Below are 15,264 nucleotides of genomic sequence, written 5' to 3' on the forward strand. Positions count from 1 at the left end.
GAAAGAAAGAAAGAAAGAAAGAAAGAAAGAAAGAAAGAAAAGAAAGAAAGAAAGAAAGAAAGAAAATAAATACAAAACAGAAACAGACTCACAGACATAGAATACCAACTTGTGGTTGCCAAGGGGGCGGGAGGTGGGAAGGGACAGACTGGGAGTTCAAAATTTGTAGATACTGACAGGCATATGTAGAATAGATAAACAAGATTATACTGTATAGCACAGGAAAATATATACAAGATCTTGTGGTAGCTCACAGTGAAAAAAATGTGACAGTGAATACATGTATGTTCATGTATAACTGAAAAATTGTGCTCTACACTGGAATTTGACACAACATTGTAAAATGACTATAACTCAATAAAAAAAAAAGTTAAAAAAAAAAAAAAAGAGAAATAGCCAAACTAATTCCCTGAGGATTTGCTATTGGTCTAATCTGTCTTGCCGGTTCTTTCATTTTGAGAGTGTCTATGACAGTAACTTCTCCTTGATCATACCTGGAGGTCCATCAAAACCTGGAGGGCCTGGCCTCCCAGGGTAGGTTACATTACAAGGAATTGTATCACCTGGAATGAAAAAAAAACAAAACAGTAGTATTCACACAATTGACAGTCCAATGCAATGTGAATCTCAACAACAACTCGGTCAAGATACTTTTACACACAGTGTACGTGGAGTTCAAAGGAAAAGGCGACTCCCAAGTATCACTAGATGACTTGAACGACTTTTATTCTGAATTCCTACAGGATCTGTTCTGAAATCTGAACTTCAATGGTCAGAATAGTAAAAAGCATAAGAGGAATAAGAAAAAGTTTGATTCCAAGAAATATCAGCTTAATAACCTACAAAAAATGGATTTATAGATCTATGGCTATCAATACAGTGGACTCAGAAGCTTTGATAAATCGTCAAATAGCAGCAAGCATCCAACGCTTAGCTCCAGAGATCTGGCTCCTAGTTTGGATATGGGGCAACCATGCAATGAAGAGACTGGGAGATGTATTAACAACAGCTGCCATTTATTTAGGACCTGCCATGTGTCACATGCTTCAAATACCTTGTCTCTTCTTGTAATGCTTCTGCAGTGGGGTTTTTTGTCATCCCTCATTTTAATTGGTGAAGAAAATAAAACTTCAAAGTTGTGCCTCTGAGTTCTCTCCTTTAGAATGGAATGTTCCCCTTTTATAATAGCAATTACATCCCATAACGTATTGCATTATATGCTCTCAAATCAAAAATGTACCATATGGATCAAAATAATGTTAGATTTTGATGGTCCCAGACCATGATCTTAAGCCATAAAAATAATGTTAGATTTCATGATCTTAACCATATCGAGTTCCAAGGTACTTGCCTGTCAAAGCAAGAACCAAAAATGTGATTATATTATAAAATGTTGCAATTAACTATGTAACCCAAGGTTTATGTACATATTACAAAAAAAGAAAATCTCAAATAAATCTTTTCCCAACATTTAAAAAAGTTTTCAGCTATAAAACTACAAGACACTTTATTGTTTGAAATCCAAATAACTGCAAATATATTTAAAATCCCTTCTTTTTTTCTCCCTAGAATTCTTACAAATGAGTTTTCATGGACAATGCTGTATTTTTAAAATGAAATGTCAGTAATTTTTATTAAATTATATTGTATTATCTCAAAAGATTATAAAAACGAGACATGCTAAATATACATGTATGTAATTTTCATACAGTCAGATTGTCCACGCTGATACTGAGAAATGAATGCAAGGCAGTTTGCCAAACAAATAAAACAGCAAACACATCTTAGCATTTTACAGGTTTGTTTTAAATATTTATTGTGCGGTAATGCTCGTTCTTTTGACAACATTCAAGGTTTCAATAGTAGCTTGATGGAATTATATTTAGAGGTTCTGCCTTAGATGTAATAACTTTGCCCAGACGATAGGCTTACTTTAGTTTCCAGGACTTCACTTGACATTCTGCCACAAAAATGTTCAAAATTACCTTTCTGACCCTTCTGGCCATCAGGACCCCTCTCGCCCGGGAAGCCTGGAGCTCCTGGTAGCCCTTTCTCCCCTGGTGGTCCAGGGAATCCCAGTCCTGGAGGCCCCCTGGGTCCTGTTTTCCCCGGGGGGCCCGGTGGTCCAGGAGGTCCTTTATCACCCGGGACTGCATCTTCATGATCCCCCTGGGAACATTAGCATCATGAGTCAATTACCAATCTTTGAAAGTCCATGAACGCAAAGCTATCATTGCCATTGTAGGCTACAGAAATGCATGCATAAAGCCAGTAACTCCAGAAGTTACTTAATAGCAAATGTAATTTAAAATGATTAACTTTGATCCCTCTTCATATTTACATATATAGTTACGTACATTCATATATTCTTGGGGTTTGTGTGTTATGCCTCAAATATAGAAAGTTATGTGTGTTTTGTCTTAAATACAGAATAAGAAAATTTATTTAGAACCACTCTGCATTATCAAATATAATAAAATACAGAGATACATAAATTAAGGGAGGTAGTAAGCTTACAAACTGAGTAAGTTCTGGTGTATTAGAAACAGGTTTTCTGCATTCTTTTGAGAAGATAACAGAGATGGACTCTAGGCCCCTCCATGTCTGTGGGCCAAAGGCTGACAAGTCCTTTCTCCTCCTGCATAAGAATCTGACCTTCAGTTAATGGTCTAGTTCTGTTCTGGAATCTGCACAAAAATTGGATGTCAATCGCATTATGAGACAACATTGCTTATGGTAAAATTAATCTCTGGCTGCAAAACTTGCATCTGTTCTGAAAGAACTATAAAGACCAGTGTGGCGCCTTTGTTGGGGCTTCCTTGAGTGCGGGTTCCTGTAACTGGCCAGTTCCCTGCGGGGTCCTGCATGCGGTGCTGTGGAGATGACAGCTCCGGGGAGTAATGAGGCTGTCAAGTTGGGGCTGCTCACATTTCTGCATGTGCGGATCGCATCACCTTCACCCAAGCTGAAGGAACAGCTGCTGGGAGCCTTGAGAATGAGAGACAGCTGACACTGCCTGGCCCGCTCGCAAGTTGAAGGTCACGCCTTCTGTCCTGAGTGGCCTGGTCCCAAACATGGTCTGTGATAGTCTTGTGAGTCTGGACTGTTTCAGTGAATCTAGGCAGATCCCCCCACCCAGTGGGTGTTAAAGGAATTCCTCTCCCAGTTTGATCTGTAAATACACTTTGAGTTTTTACAATTCGGTTAATGCATGATGACTATTACCGCTCAGTGGCGGTGGTTTCTAAGTCTAGTAGCACCCCCTTATCCATGGTTTCACTTTCCCAGGTGTCAATTACCCATGGTCAACTGTAGGCTAGAAATAGTAAAAGGAAAATTCCAGAAACAAACAATTCATAAGTTTCCAACTGCGCTCCATTCTGAGTGGTGTGATGAGGCCCTCTTTCTCCATCTCACTAGGCACACGAACCATCCCTCTGCCCAGCACATCCATCCGCTAGTCACTTGGCAGCACCCTGGTTATCACATCGCCTGCCATGGTACCTCAGGGATTGTGTTCAAGCCACTCTTATTTTACTTAATAGTGGTCCCAAAGTACAAGAGGAGTGATGCTGGCAATTTGGATATGTCAAAAAGAGCTGTCAAGTGCTTCCTTTAAGTAAAAAATTGCAGGTTCTTGACTTAATAAGGAAAAAAAAAATCATATGTTGAGGTTGCTGAGATCTATGGTGAGAATGAGTTTTATATTCATGAAATTGTGAAGAAGGAAAAAGAAATCTGTGCTACTTTTGCTGTCGAACCTCAAGCTGCAAAAGTGAAGGCACAGCGCTTAAGTGCTTAGTTAAGAAAGAAAAGGCATTAAATTTGTACAATAAGATATTTTGAGAGAGACCACATTCGCATAACTTTTATTATAGTGTATTGTTAAACTGTTCTATTTTAGTATTAGTTGTTGTTCAGCTCTTACTGTGGCTAATTTATAAGTGAAACTTTATCATAGGTATGTATGTATAGCAAAAAACACAGTATATGTGAGGTTGGGTATTATCTGCAGTTTCAGGCATCCACCGGGGGTCTTGGAACCTATCTCCTGCGGATAAGGGGGGATTACTGTAGTTTCTTCAGCGGGAGAATGAATTAAACAGGGATTACCAAGTCTAAAGCAGGGAAGATTTTTTACATACTTGATATCAGCTGAAAGACCAGAAAGCTATAAACACCATCTAATCCGATTTCCCAACTTCGGTCTCTTATTCACACATATTTCATCAGAAGGGGTTCCTATAGAATCAGAACATGGTCCTTTCTTTTCACAGCACTGACAGAGGCAGGTAGCAGTAGCTACTGGAAACAGGATGTACTTTGGAATAAGGCAGACTGGGGTTTTCACACCTGTTTAGCCTGCTTGATGCATAGTTGACCTTGAGTAACATACCCTAAGCCTCCATTTCCTTACTGTAAAATCTGAAAGATAACTGCTCTTCGGAAGACAACTGCTACAAGTAAAACGTCTAGCTGAGCTTCTGCGGCATTAAAACCGTTCAAAAATAATTTGTATGTCAAGATACTCTGAGTTCCTAAACATTGCACTATGTCTCTGAATCTTTTCTTACGAACTTCATTCCCTACACATGGTTTCCACCCAAAACATATTTGAAAAACGCTGAAATATCATTTATCAGTGGGGTCTTCCATGAGCCACAACGTCCGTCCAGTGGATTTGTACTAGACCATCCCTCTTTGCTTGTCACATCCCATCATGTGCTTCTTCACTGGGGAACTGAACTAAAGGAATTATCAGGACCTGTGCGCTGTCCTCCACCCTACAGAGTCAACTGAGCAGAGCTCAAGCCAGGGCGGGCTTTGTAGGTACAGGGGCCTCAGAAGAAAACAAACACCATGAAAATGAAACATGATTTTTAAACATGATTGAGAAGGGGAAATAGATGATTCATGACCATATAAGGAAGTGAAGCTCTGTAGCAGGACGAGATTATACACACCGGGGGTCCTGGGTCCCCTTTTTCTCCAGCATATCCATCTCGACCGTGTTGTCCCTGCTGGCCTGGAAATCCAGGGGGCCCATCAGGACCTCTTTCTCCTTTGCGCCCTGGGAACAAAGGCCAAAAGATTCAAGCCCTTCTCAGCAGTGGGTGAAGTAGAAGGAAACAAGGACTAAAAATAAAGGCAATGACCTTGACCCTGTATGGGCTGGTAGAGATTCCTCCGAGTGTCTCTCTGAGTGTCTCAGCTGACAGAAGTCACACGAAGACAATCATGCAAAAGTCAGAGGAGAGACTGACAATTACCAAACCCACTGAATCTCCTATCTGGGAAACGTTTCTTCCTCCATTCCAACAAGGACGTTGTGTGTGGAGGTGCCAATCACAACAGCATCTTCCCCTACTTGTGTGATGCCAAACATGGTACCCCATCCCCTGGCCATAGAGAACCGGGGAATGGTCCATGGTTGGGCATGTACCCCAAGCTAATCCAATCCCTTCTGGACTTTTTTTTTTTTTCCTACTTGGAGCTGAAAGAAATAGAGCTCTCTTTCACCTCTGACTGTAAGAACTTGGATCTGCCTCAGGGCACCTATGCACAGCCCACAGAAAGCCAGATGGGGAGGAAATGCAGCTGGTGCGATGAAAAATGCAAGATGCAGCTGTCCCAGTGCAAATTCCACATCTAACCCTTCACATTTTGTTTAGGGAGGTTAATAAATTACTTTTCTAAAAATACGACTTCAAGCTAGGTTTTTGTCACTTACAACTAAAATATTCTTAATTAATACAGGATGCTACAATGCAGCATACCGATAAACACCAGTCAGGTCAAAGGAGGTCTTGCTTCAAACCCAACTCACAACAACGAGGATTTGAGTATGTGACTAAAGGATTAGTTATGTCTTCAAATAAGAGACAGAGAACTAAGCCTCAATATTCACACAACTCCGAAGGGCAGGGAGCATCTTTTAAGCAATATCAACAACCCTAAACCTTATTATAGACCTGATCTGTGGTCACAGGGGAAATTAATGCTAGAGAACGGTTCACAGATCACACACAAACAGCAGGGAGCTAACTGATGGGTTACGCTCACCTTTGACTCTTGACACAACCATGTCGCCTTTCTCTCCTTTGCTTCCAGGTGGTCCTCGTGCACCAGGTCTTCCCTTGGTGGAAAATAAGAGGAACAAATCGGTTGAATTGTGACGGGTCAAAAAATGATTTGTATACATCGAATCACTCTCTTCTTTCCTTCTAAACCACCTGTTCTAGATTCTAGTCTGGCACCCTTGGTGTCATTCTCTTTCCTGCCTTCCAAGGTGGCTCCTCCCGTACAAAACTGAGACTCTTAGGCTGCAGGTAAAAGCTGGTGGAATCTGAATAAGGTCTGTACGTGAGTCAAGAGAAATGTATCAATGCCAGTTTCTTGGTTTTGGCAATGTACGTGGTTATGTAGGATATCACTGGGGGGACGCGGGATGAAGGGCACTCTCTCTGTATGATTGTGCAACTTCTTGAGAGTCATCAAATAAAAATTTATCTCAGAATAATTTATAATTAAATTATAATTAATTTGGGTGTTGTAATGTAGAACTGGGAGGAAAAAGGGGGGGGAGGGTTAACCACAAGAGCCGCCACTAGAGCTGAAGGGAGAGGTTTAAGAATGGTTGTGTGTGATGAAAACACTGTGATATTGAAGAACATTGATGAAAAAGAGAAGGAGAGACAAGGACCCTTCCTGTCATCAATATATTCCTGTACGGCAAGTAAGCCCCTCCTTTTGGCCAAAGAGCTCATCATCTGTTGACCTCAACTCTGCCCTGGGTCATGGTTTTGTAAGTATTACCTATTGTTAAGTAGTAAGCCATGTCCAAAATCTGTAATCCTACTTTTGATGTACTAGGATGACCAAGCATTACAGTAAATACGGTTATAGAAGCACTATGCATAGCTTAACGTTCCTTACCTGGTAGACCTCAATAAGCAAGAAACCTAGACAAAAATCTGGAAGGAGGTGGAAATGACTGAGCAGGCCAGACGCCTCCTTGTCTTATTTTCATACAGTCTAACAACATGTCCCAGCAAGCTTAATTGTCTTTTTAACTGGCCTCCATTAGTTTATAAGCAGTGAACTACAAAGGGGAGAAGAGGTACCAGTAGAGATGAGCATGATGACAGCATCAAGCAGTTAGAGTGAGGAAAAAGACAAAAATGCACACAACAGGTAGAAAAATTGAAGTGGATAAAAACAGTTTGGAGCCATTTAATGCAGAGAAAATACAGCTCCACACACACCACTCAGTCCTGCCAAGAACATCGCTCTAGTACAGCGTCCTGTGTGTAATGATGTCTGTGAGGCACCAGCAAGGTGAGTGGAACAAATTTCTTGGTAGAAATAGCCAAATTAAGCAAGAAAAGAATTTTAGGAATCCTAAAGTGGGAACATGGGTTGAGTGTTGTCTTAGTTCTTACTTTTACTCTATGTGCTAAATCCAAAGTGACAGCGAGACAGGGCCAAAATGTATGGCATAGAGTATCCAATCCAAGCGATGGTTAATTAAAATGTCCTTCTAATGTATCAGCCATCAAGACAGAAAGCTGTTCACACAGCATGTGAACCGCTTTCTCTCCAGAAGGAGAACAGCAGTGGTGTGCTGAGGTAAGCAAGACCCTGTACCCTGAAGAATGAATTCACCCTGGAGTCTGAGCAGTTTACTAGCCAGCTCCTTGGAGATTCAGGGTGTACTCTGAATTGCCCTAATGCTCTGCAGATGGAGAATTTCAAGCACTAGATTCAGATCACAGACTTAGCTGAACTAGTAAGAAAACAAACAAACAAACATCACCAGAGCTGTCTTCCGCTTTCACTGAAGAGACGTTTACTGAGAACCTACTAATTGCCAGGCATTATTCTGTGTATGGAGGACACAGCCGTTAACAAGACCGTCTTGCCTTCATGGCCTTAGACAGCATGCGAGATAAATGCTCAAGCTAAGAAATTCCTGGGGCAAAGGTTCCCAGCTGCCTTGGCGTCAAGAGCTATTCTAAGACCTGAGTTCACGTAACAGGTGTGTTAACACAGCAACAGAATCCTAGCAGCAGCAAAGACGTCCCCGAGGGCAGCACAAACTAGTTGTTTTATTCACAGTCCAGATTAAGGACTTCAATGCCCAGAGGGACCATGTCCTTCCGACGGAAGCAGGTGGGCAGGTGTGGTGGAGACCGGAGCACCCAGACCTCCTCTCAAGGGCGCGGCCACCTCTCAGCTCCCAGCAACAGCAGGAACACACTGACCAGTGCTGGTGAACTTTCAGTTTTCCAAGGGCAGCCATAAATCTCGTATTTGTAATACAAAAACGAACACTGGAGCACAAAACCAAACCTGCCAGGGAGTTCAGACTGAGCCCGTGGCAGTTTGCAACCTTTGGTTTGTCCTGCAACTCTTCAGGGGGGGGGCGACCCTGGCCATCTGGTTCACTGGTGTGTGCCTTGAAGCTCTCAGAATATAGGGCTGAATTGAATTCTTACCAATGAACCTGCAGAACAGGTGCTGTTATATCCGTTTTGCAGGAAGACCACAGAGCTCACCTGTGTCAGAACTGGAATTTGAAACTTGGTCCACGTGCTCCTAAGCCCCGTGCCTTACACTAGAGCATCCTGGTGGGAAACCCCCAACCCAGGAAGCACTCTTAGGCTAAAGCAATGCATACGAAGCTTTGGTCCAACCACAAAAAACATTGCAAAGAACTTAAACTTACTTCTCTGTTTTCTGTTTTCCCACCAATCTGTGGCTGGACCAGCAGATGAGAGAAAGTGTACAGAGGGATGAGAAGACCCAATAGTGGCTGTCCATGGGTCCGTCAAGCTCTCTCCTTCTGTCCATCCCTCCCTCCCTCCTTCCCTTTCATGTGCCCCATGAAAGGAACCTGGTCCATAAATGTGGCCACAATGTGATGAACTTAATACAGAGAAGTCACAGGGATAGAATCATTCACAGAACAAAGACATCAGAAATACGGTCGGTTGAAAGAGGTAAGCCCAGGAGCAACTGAATTACATAAACCTTCACCAGGAGATCCCTGGATCAACTAGGAATCCACACTCCAAGATGTGAGCTCGGAGAAGCAGCATAATGTCAAGGTATAAAAATATTCTGGAGCCAATAAAACATTCACTAAGAAGATTAAGTAACAACACACAAAAAATGAGTATCACAAAATGTTGGATTGAAAAAGCAGACTATAAAATGTGAGCTACTTAGTAATGGCAGCCATTCTCATTCAACATACATGTATTAAAGACCTCGCTTCTTGTTAAATCAACTTTGCAAGTGTGCTTTGCAAGTATGACAAGCATGGTGCAGGGGGAGCTTAACCATCACCCTCACTCAAGGCTCTCAGACTGGAATCTTATTTTATGAGATTTCCTGGGAAGAATGGAAAGGATTACTTTAGGGTTGAAGGTTAGGCTCCAGGCCACCCCAAGATGACAAGGGCTATCTCCAATCTCCAGAGGAGTGTCCCAGGGGGCAGTGATTTTACTCTGAGGGACAACGGTGACTCCATCTGAGTCACATGTAAGGGTCCCTTGGAATGGCCAGCAAATGAGAGCCAATGCGAGATCTCGTCCACTCTCCAGCATGAAATATCACGCAGACTCTGACAAAGCCAATATTGATAGCTCCAGCCCGATCTCTCATCTGAATCCTTCACTGGAACACCACTCCACAGCCAACTCGACACTTCCACTCACTGGTCTAATTGGCAGTTCCCAATGACATTCCATCCCTTCTAACACCACGCCTGCTCCTTGCCTTGTCTGCCCCATCTTGGCTCCAGCCTTTCCTTCTCTTCTTTTCATATCTCAGGTCAAGTCAAAGAGCCAGTATGTTGGCTCTGTCTTCAAAATAGATTCAGCATCTCACTGCTTCCCACCACATCCAACACTAACATGGAAACCTGTCCACTGTCATATTTCACCAAGATTACGGCGGCAATCTCCCAGCTAAATCTCCCGCCTTCTTCCCTTGTCCCCTGTGGTCTGTTGTTAACAAAAGTACTAGAATGATCCAGTTCTAACTAATGTCAGATGATGTCTCTCTCTTAAAACTCTCCACTGGCTGTTCCCTGCCGTTCGGAGCACAAGATCTGATCCACCCCTCGGACAAAACCCCAAGCTCTCCTACCCTCCAAGCCTCCAGCCATTTCTTTGACTTTATCTCCTGCTCTGCCCTTGCTCTCTTCCCCAGCCGCTAGATGGTGATGGCCTTTACTGCCATCTGCCACACTGTATGTTCACTTGTCTGTTACATGGTGTGTGTCCTCCCAACAGGGTGGAGGAGGGCAGAGATTGTGTTTTGGTCCCTGCTGTGTCCCCAGCACCTAGAATAGCTCCTGGAGCATAGTAGATGCTCAATAAATATTAGTTTAATAAATAAATGAAAGAATGATGAATAAATGAATGAATAAAAGAATAGAGATGAATTTTGGTCATTGATATATTTATAGATTTGAAACATAAAATACATGTCACACTATGAATTAGAAAGAGGGATAACTGAATTCTAGCTCTAGCTGTCTCTTTCAACTAGAAAGATGGATACTGAGAAACGTTACTCACTGGAGGCCCTGGGGATCCTCTGGCACCAGGTGGGCCTGGGTAACCTTTTTCTCCAGGCCACCCAGGGAGCCCCAAGTCTCCCTTACTACCTTGCCTTCCAGGAAGTCCAGGGGGGCCCGGTGGGCCCATGGGACCAGGCTGGCAGGCACAGAGCCCTGCAATTCCTAGACAGAGAATAAAAGGCATTGTCATTATTTCCTGAATGAAATCCCAATAAAGGTTTTTACTGTACAAAACCAATAGTGCAAATAAGAACAAAAAGCATTTGATGTGCACAATTCTTAGCGCAGACAATTGATAACGTGTGATGTGGGGAGCACAGGGCATGGTCGATGGGGGTGGACATATTTCTAGACAAATGGGGTGTTTTGGGTCTTAATAAACTCATCCTGACAAAATCTAGGGGAAAAAGCGGATGTCCAATTCTCCTGAAGAAACTTTAAAAATGAGGCGGGGGTGGGAAGGGACAGACTGGGATTTCAAAACGTAGAATAGATACACAAGATTATACTGTATAGCACAGGGAAATATATACAAGATCTTGTGGTAGCTCACAGAGAAAAAAATGTGACAATGAATATATATATATGTTCATGTATAACTGAAAAATTGTGCTCTACACTGGAATTTGACACAACATTGTAAAATGATTATAAATCAATAAAAAGTGTTAAAAATAAAAAAATGAAAGTTTAGAAGTCTCTTATTTGGTTCCTACTTTAAAAAAAAAACTCTTAATTTGGCTCCTTCTGCAAAAACAACAACAAAAAATGGGTTAGAGCATAAACTCTAAACATTTAAAGAATCCAAATAATATGTGAAGAGAGACCATGGACTGCATTGCATAATACAACTGATAATTCACTACAACACACCTTCTCATCAGGACCTTTAGTCTAAAAAAGTGTCTTTAGGACATTTTTTCAGTTCTCCTACCCACCTGACTCAGTTGGTCAAAAGGCATCAAATAATTTAAGGTGTAGAAACATAGACCTAAAGGAACTTGATGAGTCTATGAAATAAGGGACCCACAGAGAGAAACCAAAATTAAAGATCAAAACTGTCCTATCTCTGCTTTCTTTCAAGGAACTGAGAGAACCTCATGGAACAAGTCACCACTCTGAGGCAAGTTTCAAGGCAGGAAAGTATCTCCTTTATACTCTGAGATATAAAGATTTGACTTTTTGATAAGTTCTAATCATGTCATAAGCATACAATGAGGTAAGTACTCATAGGAGTAATTAAGGTGAGGAAAAAATCTAAATGAAATGCCACATCATACATTTCGTTATGCCTCCCGATCCTCCATATGTGGTTGTTTTTTAGAAATTTTACCTTTGATGCATACTTGCCTTTTTCTCCTTTTGAGCCTCTTCTTCCTGGAGGACCCATTCTGCCTTTTATTCCTTGTGGTCCAGGATGCCCAACACTACAATATACAACTTTACAGTGGGAAAGGGGGTGGACAGAAAGAATCACACAATTTTTTGAATATCTTCAACAGAACAAGTAGAAGTGTCTCTTGCATGCACATCATCCCCTCAACCTCATTCTTTTTTTCTATTCTTTTCTTATGCTTTTTTCTCTCTGATAGAAGAATATGTTCACAAAAAGACCATACAATTGTCATAGCAAGTTTCTGCTACCATAACCATTGATAAAACCATCCCTAATCTCAGCTGTAATTTAGTGAATTGCAGATCAAGGTAATGGATAACAAGACAAACAAATATGCCAAAACAAAACAAATAAACAAAAAACCTAAGAGTAAGTATATGGCAAAGACATTTTTCCCCCTTCAGTGATCAATAATTACCTAATAAAGAAAGCATACAGCAGAGTTTGTAAAAGCAAAAATTCAGAGACATCTGATTAAAGATGACAGTTAAAATGTAAACAATAAGTTTCTTGCCCTCCCTAATTACTAGTAAACAACAGGCAGTAAAAGAATATTACAAAAAGACATAATCCTGCAAGACAAAGGAAAAGGGAGAGGAAACAATAGCAAAAAAAAAAAAAAAATGTAAAAAAGATTTAGCAGACCTTAAAAAGCCGAATTCCAAGCAGGCTGTGGGGAAAGCAGAAAAAGAAACACAATTTACAGGAGAAATCATTCCCAAAGGTTAGGAATTGGTACCTCTAAAATAGAGTTAAGAGTGAGGCCCAGACAGGATGATTTGGTTTTTGTCTTTTTTTTTTTTTTTTTAAAGCAGCTAAATAGTAAGAATCCCTTCTCAAAAATTGCAGCAGGAAAGAACAAACCACCTCAAAATGGGAGAAACATACAATGCAGTAAGAAGAAATCTTTAAAATGAACTATATAGCTTAAAAAGCAGATGAGGGAAGACATTTCATCCCTGAAACATGAACAGGCTGCTGCAAAAAGAAATATTTAAAAGAAACAACAAAATCCTCAGAAATTTTTAGAAAATGATTATGAAAGTAGAAATTTAAAAATTCAGGAGCAGGTTTGGATGATGAAGCTGAGGAAGTCTACCAGAAAATTACAGAAAAATTAAAAGGTGAAGAATAATAGAATGAAGATTAGAAAAAAAGAGACATGTAGGATTGATTCTCTAAGAGATAAATATATTGAGTCCAAAAATAGTAAACAGGAAAAAAAATGGAGGAGAGAATATCTTCAAAGAAATACTTCAAGAAATCTTTCCAGAAATGAAGGATTTGTGTTCAATTGAAACTGTTCAGAGTGCCTGCAAAATAATCTAAAGGTACCTGCACTGAGGGAAATCATTGTAAAATTGAAAGACACCGAAAACAGAAAAATTCCTATAAGTTTTCAGAGAAGAAAAAAGATTTTAAACAAAGGATCAAGTATCCAAGTATTATTGGACTTCTCAGTAACAACATTAGAAAACAATAGAAAATGCCTTCAAAAACCTGAAGGAAAAATAATTCCAACCTAGAATTTTATGCTCAGCCAACCTATCAATCAAATGCTGCAGGAGAATAAAGACATTTTGGACAGTGACGATACCTCAAATTTACACACTTTCTTGCAAAGTATAATGAGACAGTAAACCATTCAAAGAAATATATTTGTGGGAAACAAGGGGATCCAGAGAGAGACTGAGACAGAGAGAGAATTCCTCAGATAAAGGTGAAGGAAGATCTCAAGGTCGTATCTCAGTATCAGCTTTTAAACTGCAACCCCCTAATCTGAACAACTCAAAAGGCTCCAGGAGAGATTTATTTAAGGAGATAATACTGGTAATGAGTTAGAATGTACGATTAAGAGATTGATACAATTCTAGATAGTTTGAGGTTGAATTAGCAGTAAGTATGTTGAAAACCAAGCAAACATATAAGAATCTAAGACTATTATTAACCAAAATTTATGCTGGGAAAGTAATAATACAAATTATTACATGGCTAAACTGGCTAAACTGGTGAATAGCATTTATATAACCGCTCCATGTAAATACTGAATATTTATTTACCTAAAATGATAATGATAACTATATTGATAGGTTGTAGGAGTGGAACATATCCACATGTGTGGTGGGTAGGGAGAGAGAGGCAAATTCATCTTCTAGAGAAGAAAGTCAAAAGATAATGCTCAAATTGAAAAATTAAGAAACAGCAATATATGTATGTTGCATGGCAATACAGAGGCAAATAATAAAAGATCCAGCTAATTGTGGGGAAATAATTGCCCCTGGGGAGGCAGGAATAAGCCAAAGGTTTGCCTGGGATGGCAGTTCTTGACAACAGGCCTTCATAAAGCTGTTTGCCTCTTAAGCCAGGTCCATATATAACTCTGACAAAAATGAAAATATATTTTAAAAATAAAAATTGTGTTCACTTACAAAATTTTATCACCACACTTAAATTCTCAACCAAATATTTTCATATACTTTAATTGGTGTGGTAGTCCAAGACCAGTCTACTTTTTTTTGTATTATGAATAAGACTAACTTGATTATGAAATATTAGATAACTTTTTAAAATTTGAAAAGTCACATTTTCTGAATGATACTGCAAATATCAAATGCAACATAAATGCCAAGGAGTGTGAAAGGAACACTTTACCTTCTGGTCCTGGAGGTCCCGGCAGCCCTGGTGCTCCAGGGAACCCAGGGGGTCCCTGGTTCCCTGGTTTTCCTGGAGCAGAATCAGCTCTCCCAGGAATCCCAGCTGCCCCTGGAAATCCTGGGGGACCAGGAAACCCTCGTGGCCCAGGGGGTCCCATCATGCCTTCAAGAGAAATCAAGAATAAAAACCACATACATTCTCAGATTAAATTCTTCTGTAGAAGAAGTCAAGATCAATACACTCTTCTTGGGCTGTGGAATTTTTTAAGAGGTAAAAAAATAGTTAAAAATTAACCAGGTATCCCAGCCATCAAAATGCCTCACCTCCTTTGAAACAAGCACACAAGTAAGTGATAACAAAGGCTTGAGGAATCAGACTTTCTTACCTTCTCTCCATTCTTTATGGTTATTGAAAAAGAAATATATATTATTTCATTAAAAATACTTAAAATTTTTTCCACTTTGATAACTTGATAAAAATGATCTGTATAAACATATTAGCACATGTAGTGAATTAAAATATGGACTCACAGAAAGATAAATACTGTATGACATCAGTTATATGTAGAATTTTAAAAATACAACAGACTAGTGAATATAACATAAAAGAAGCAGATTCACAG

At 40.3% G+C, this 15,264-nt stretch overlaps 1 protein-coding gene across 2 annotated transcripts in view; it reads right to left on the reverse strand.

Annotated features, from left to right (window-relative positions):
* The window catches only part of COL4A4 (collagen type IV alpha 4 chain), a 119,515-nt gene that overhangs the window by 45,126 nt on the left and 59,125 nt on the right, over positions 1–15,264 (reverse strand). For both annotated transcript variants that reach the window (XR_010380703.1, XM_031452294.2), the window contains 7 exons: positions 14,640–14,804; positions 11,942–12,031; positions 10,590–10,753; positions 6,064–6,136; positions 4,965–5,071; positions 1,986–2,169; positions 495–563 (listed from right to left, as the gene is read on the reverse strand). Coding sequence is in view for 1 of the 2 variants with exons in the window: in XM_031452294.2 (XP_031308154.2) it covers positions 495–563; positions 1,986–2,169; positions 4,965–5,071; positions 6,064–6,136; positions 10,590–10,753; positions 11,942–12,031; positions 14,640–14,804 (852 nt within the window). In the remaining variant the exon portion in view is untranslated. The remainder of the gene's footprint in view (positions 1–494; positions 564–1,985; positions 2,170–4,964; positions 5,072–6,063; positions 6,137–10,589; positions 10,754–11,941; positions 12,032–14,639; positions 14,805–15,264) is intronic.

Source organism: Camelus dromedarius, chromosome 4, assembly GCF_036321535.1.
Source record: "Camelus dromedarius isolate mCamDro1 chromosome 4, mCamDro1.pat, whole genome shotgun sequence".
NCBI lineage: Eukaryota > Metazoa > Chordata > Mammalia > Artiodactyla > Camelidae > Camelus > Camelus dromedarius.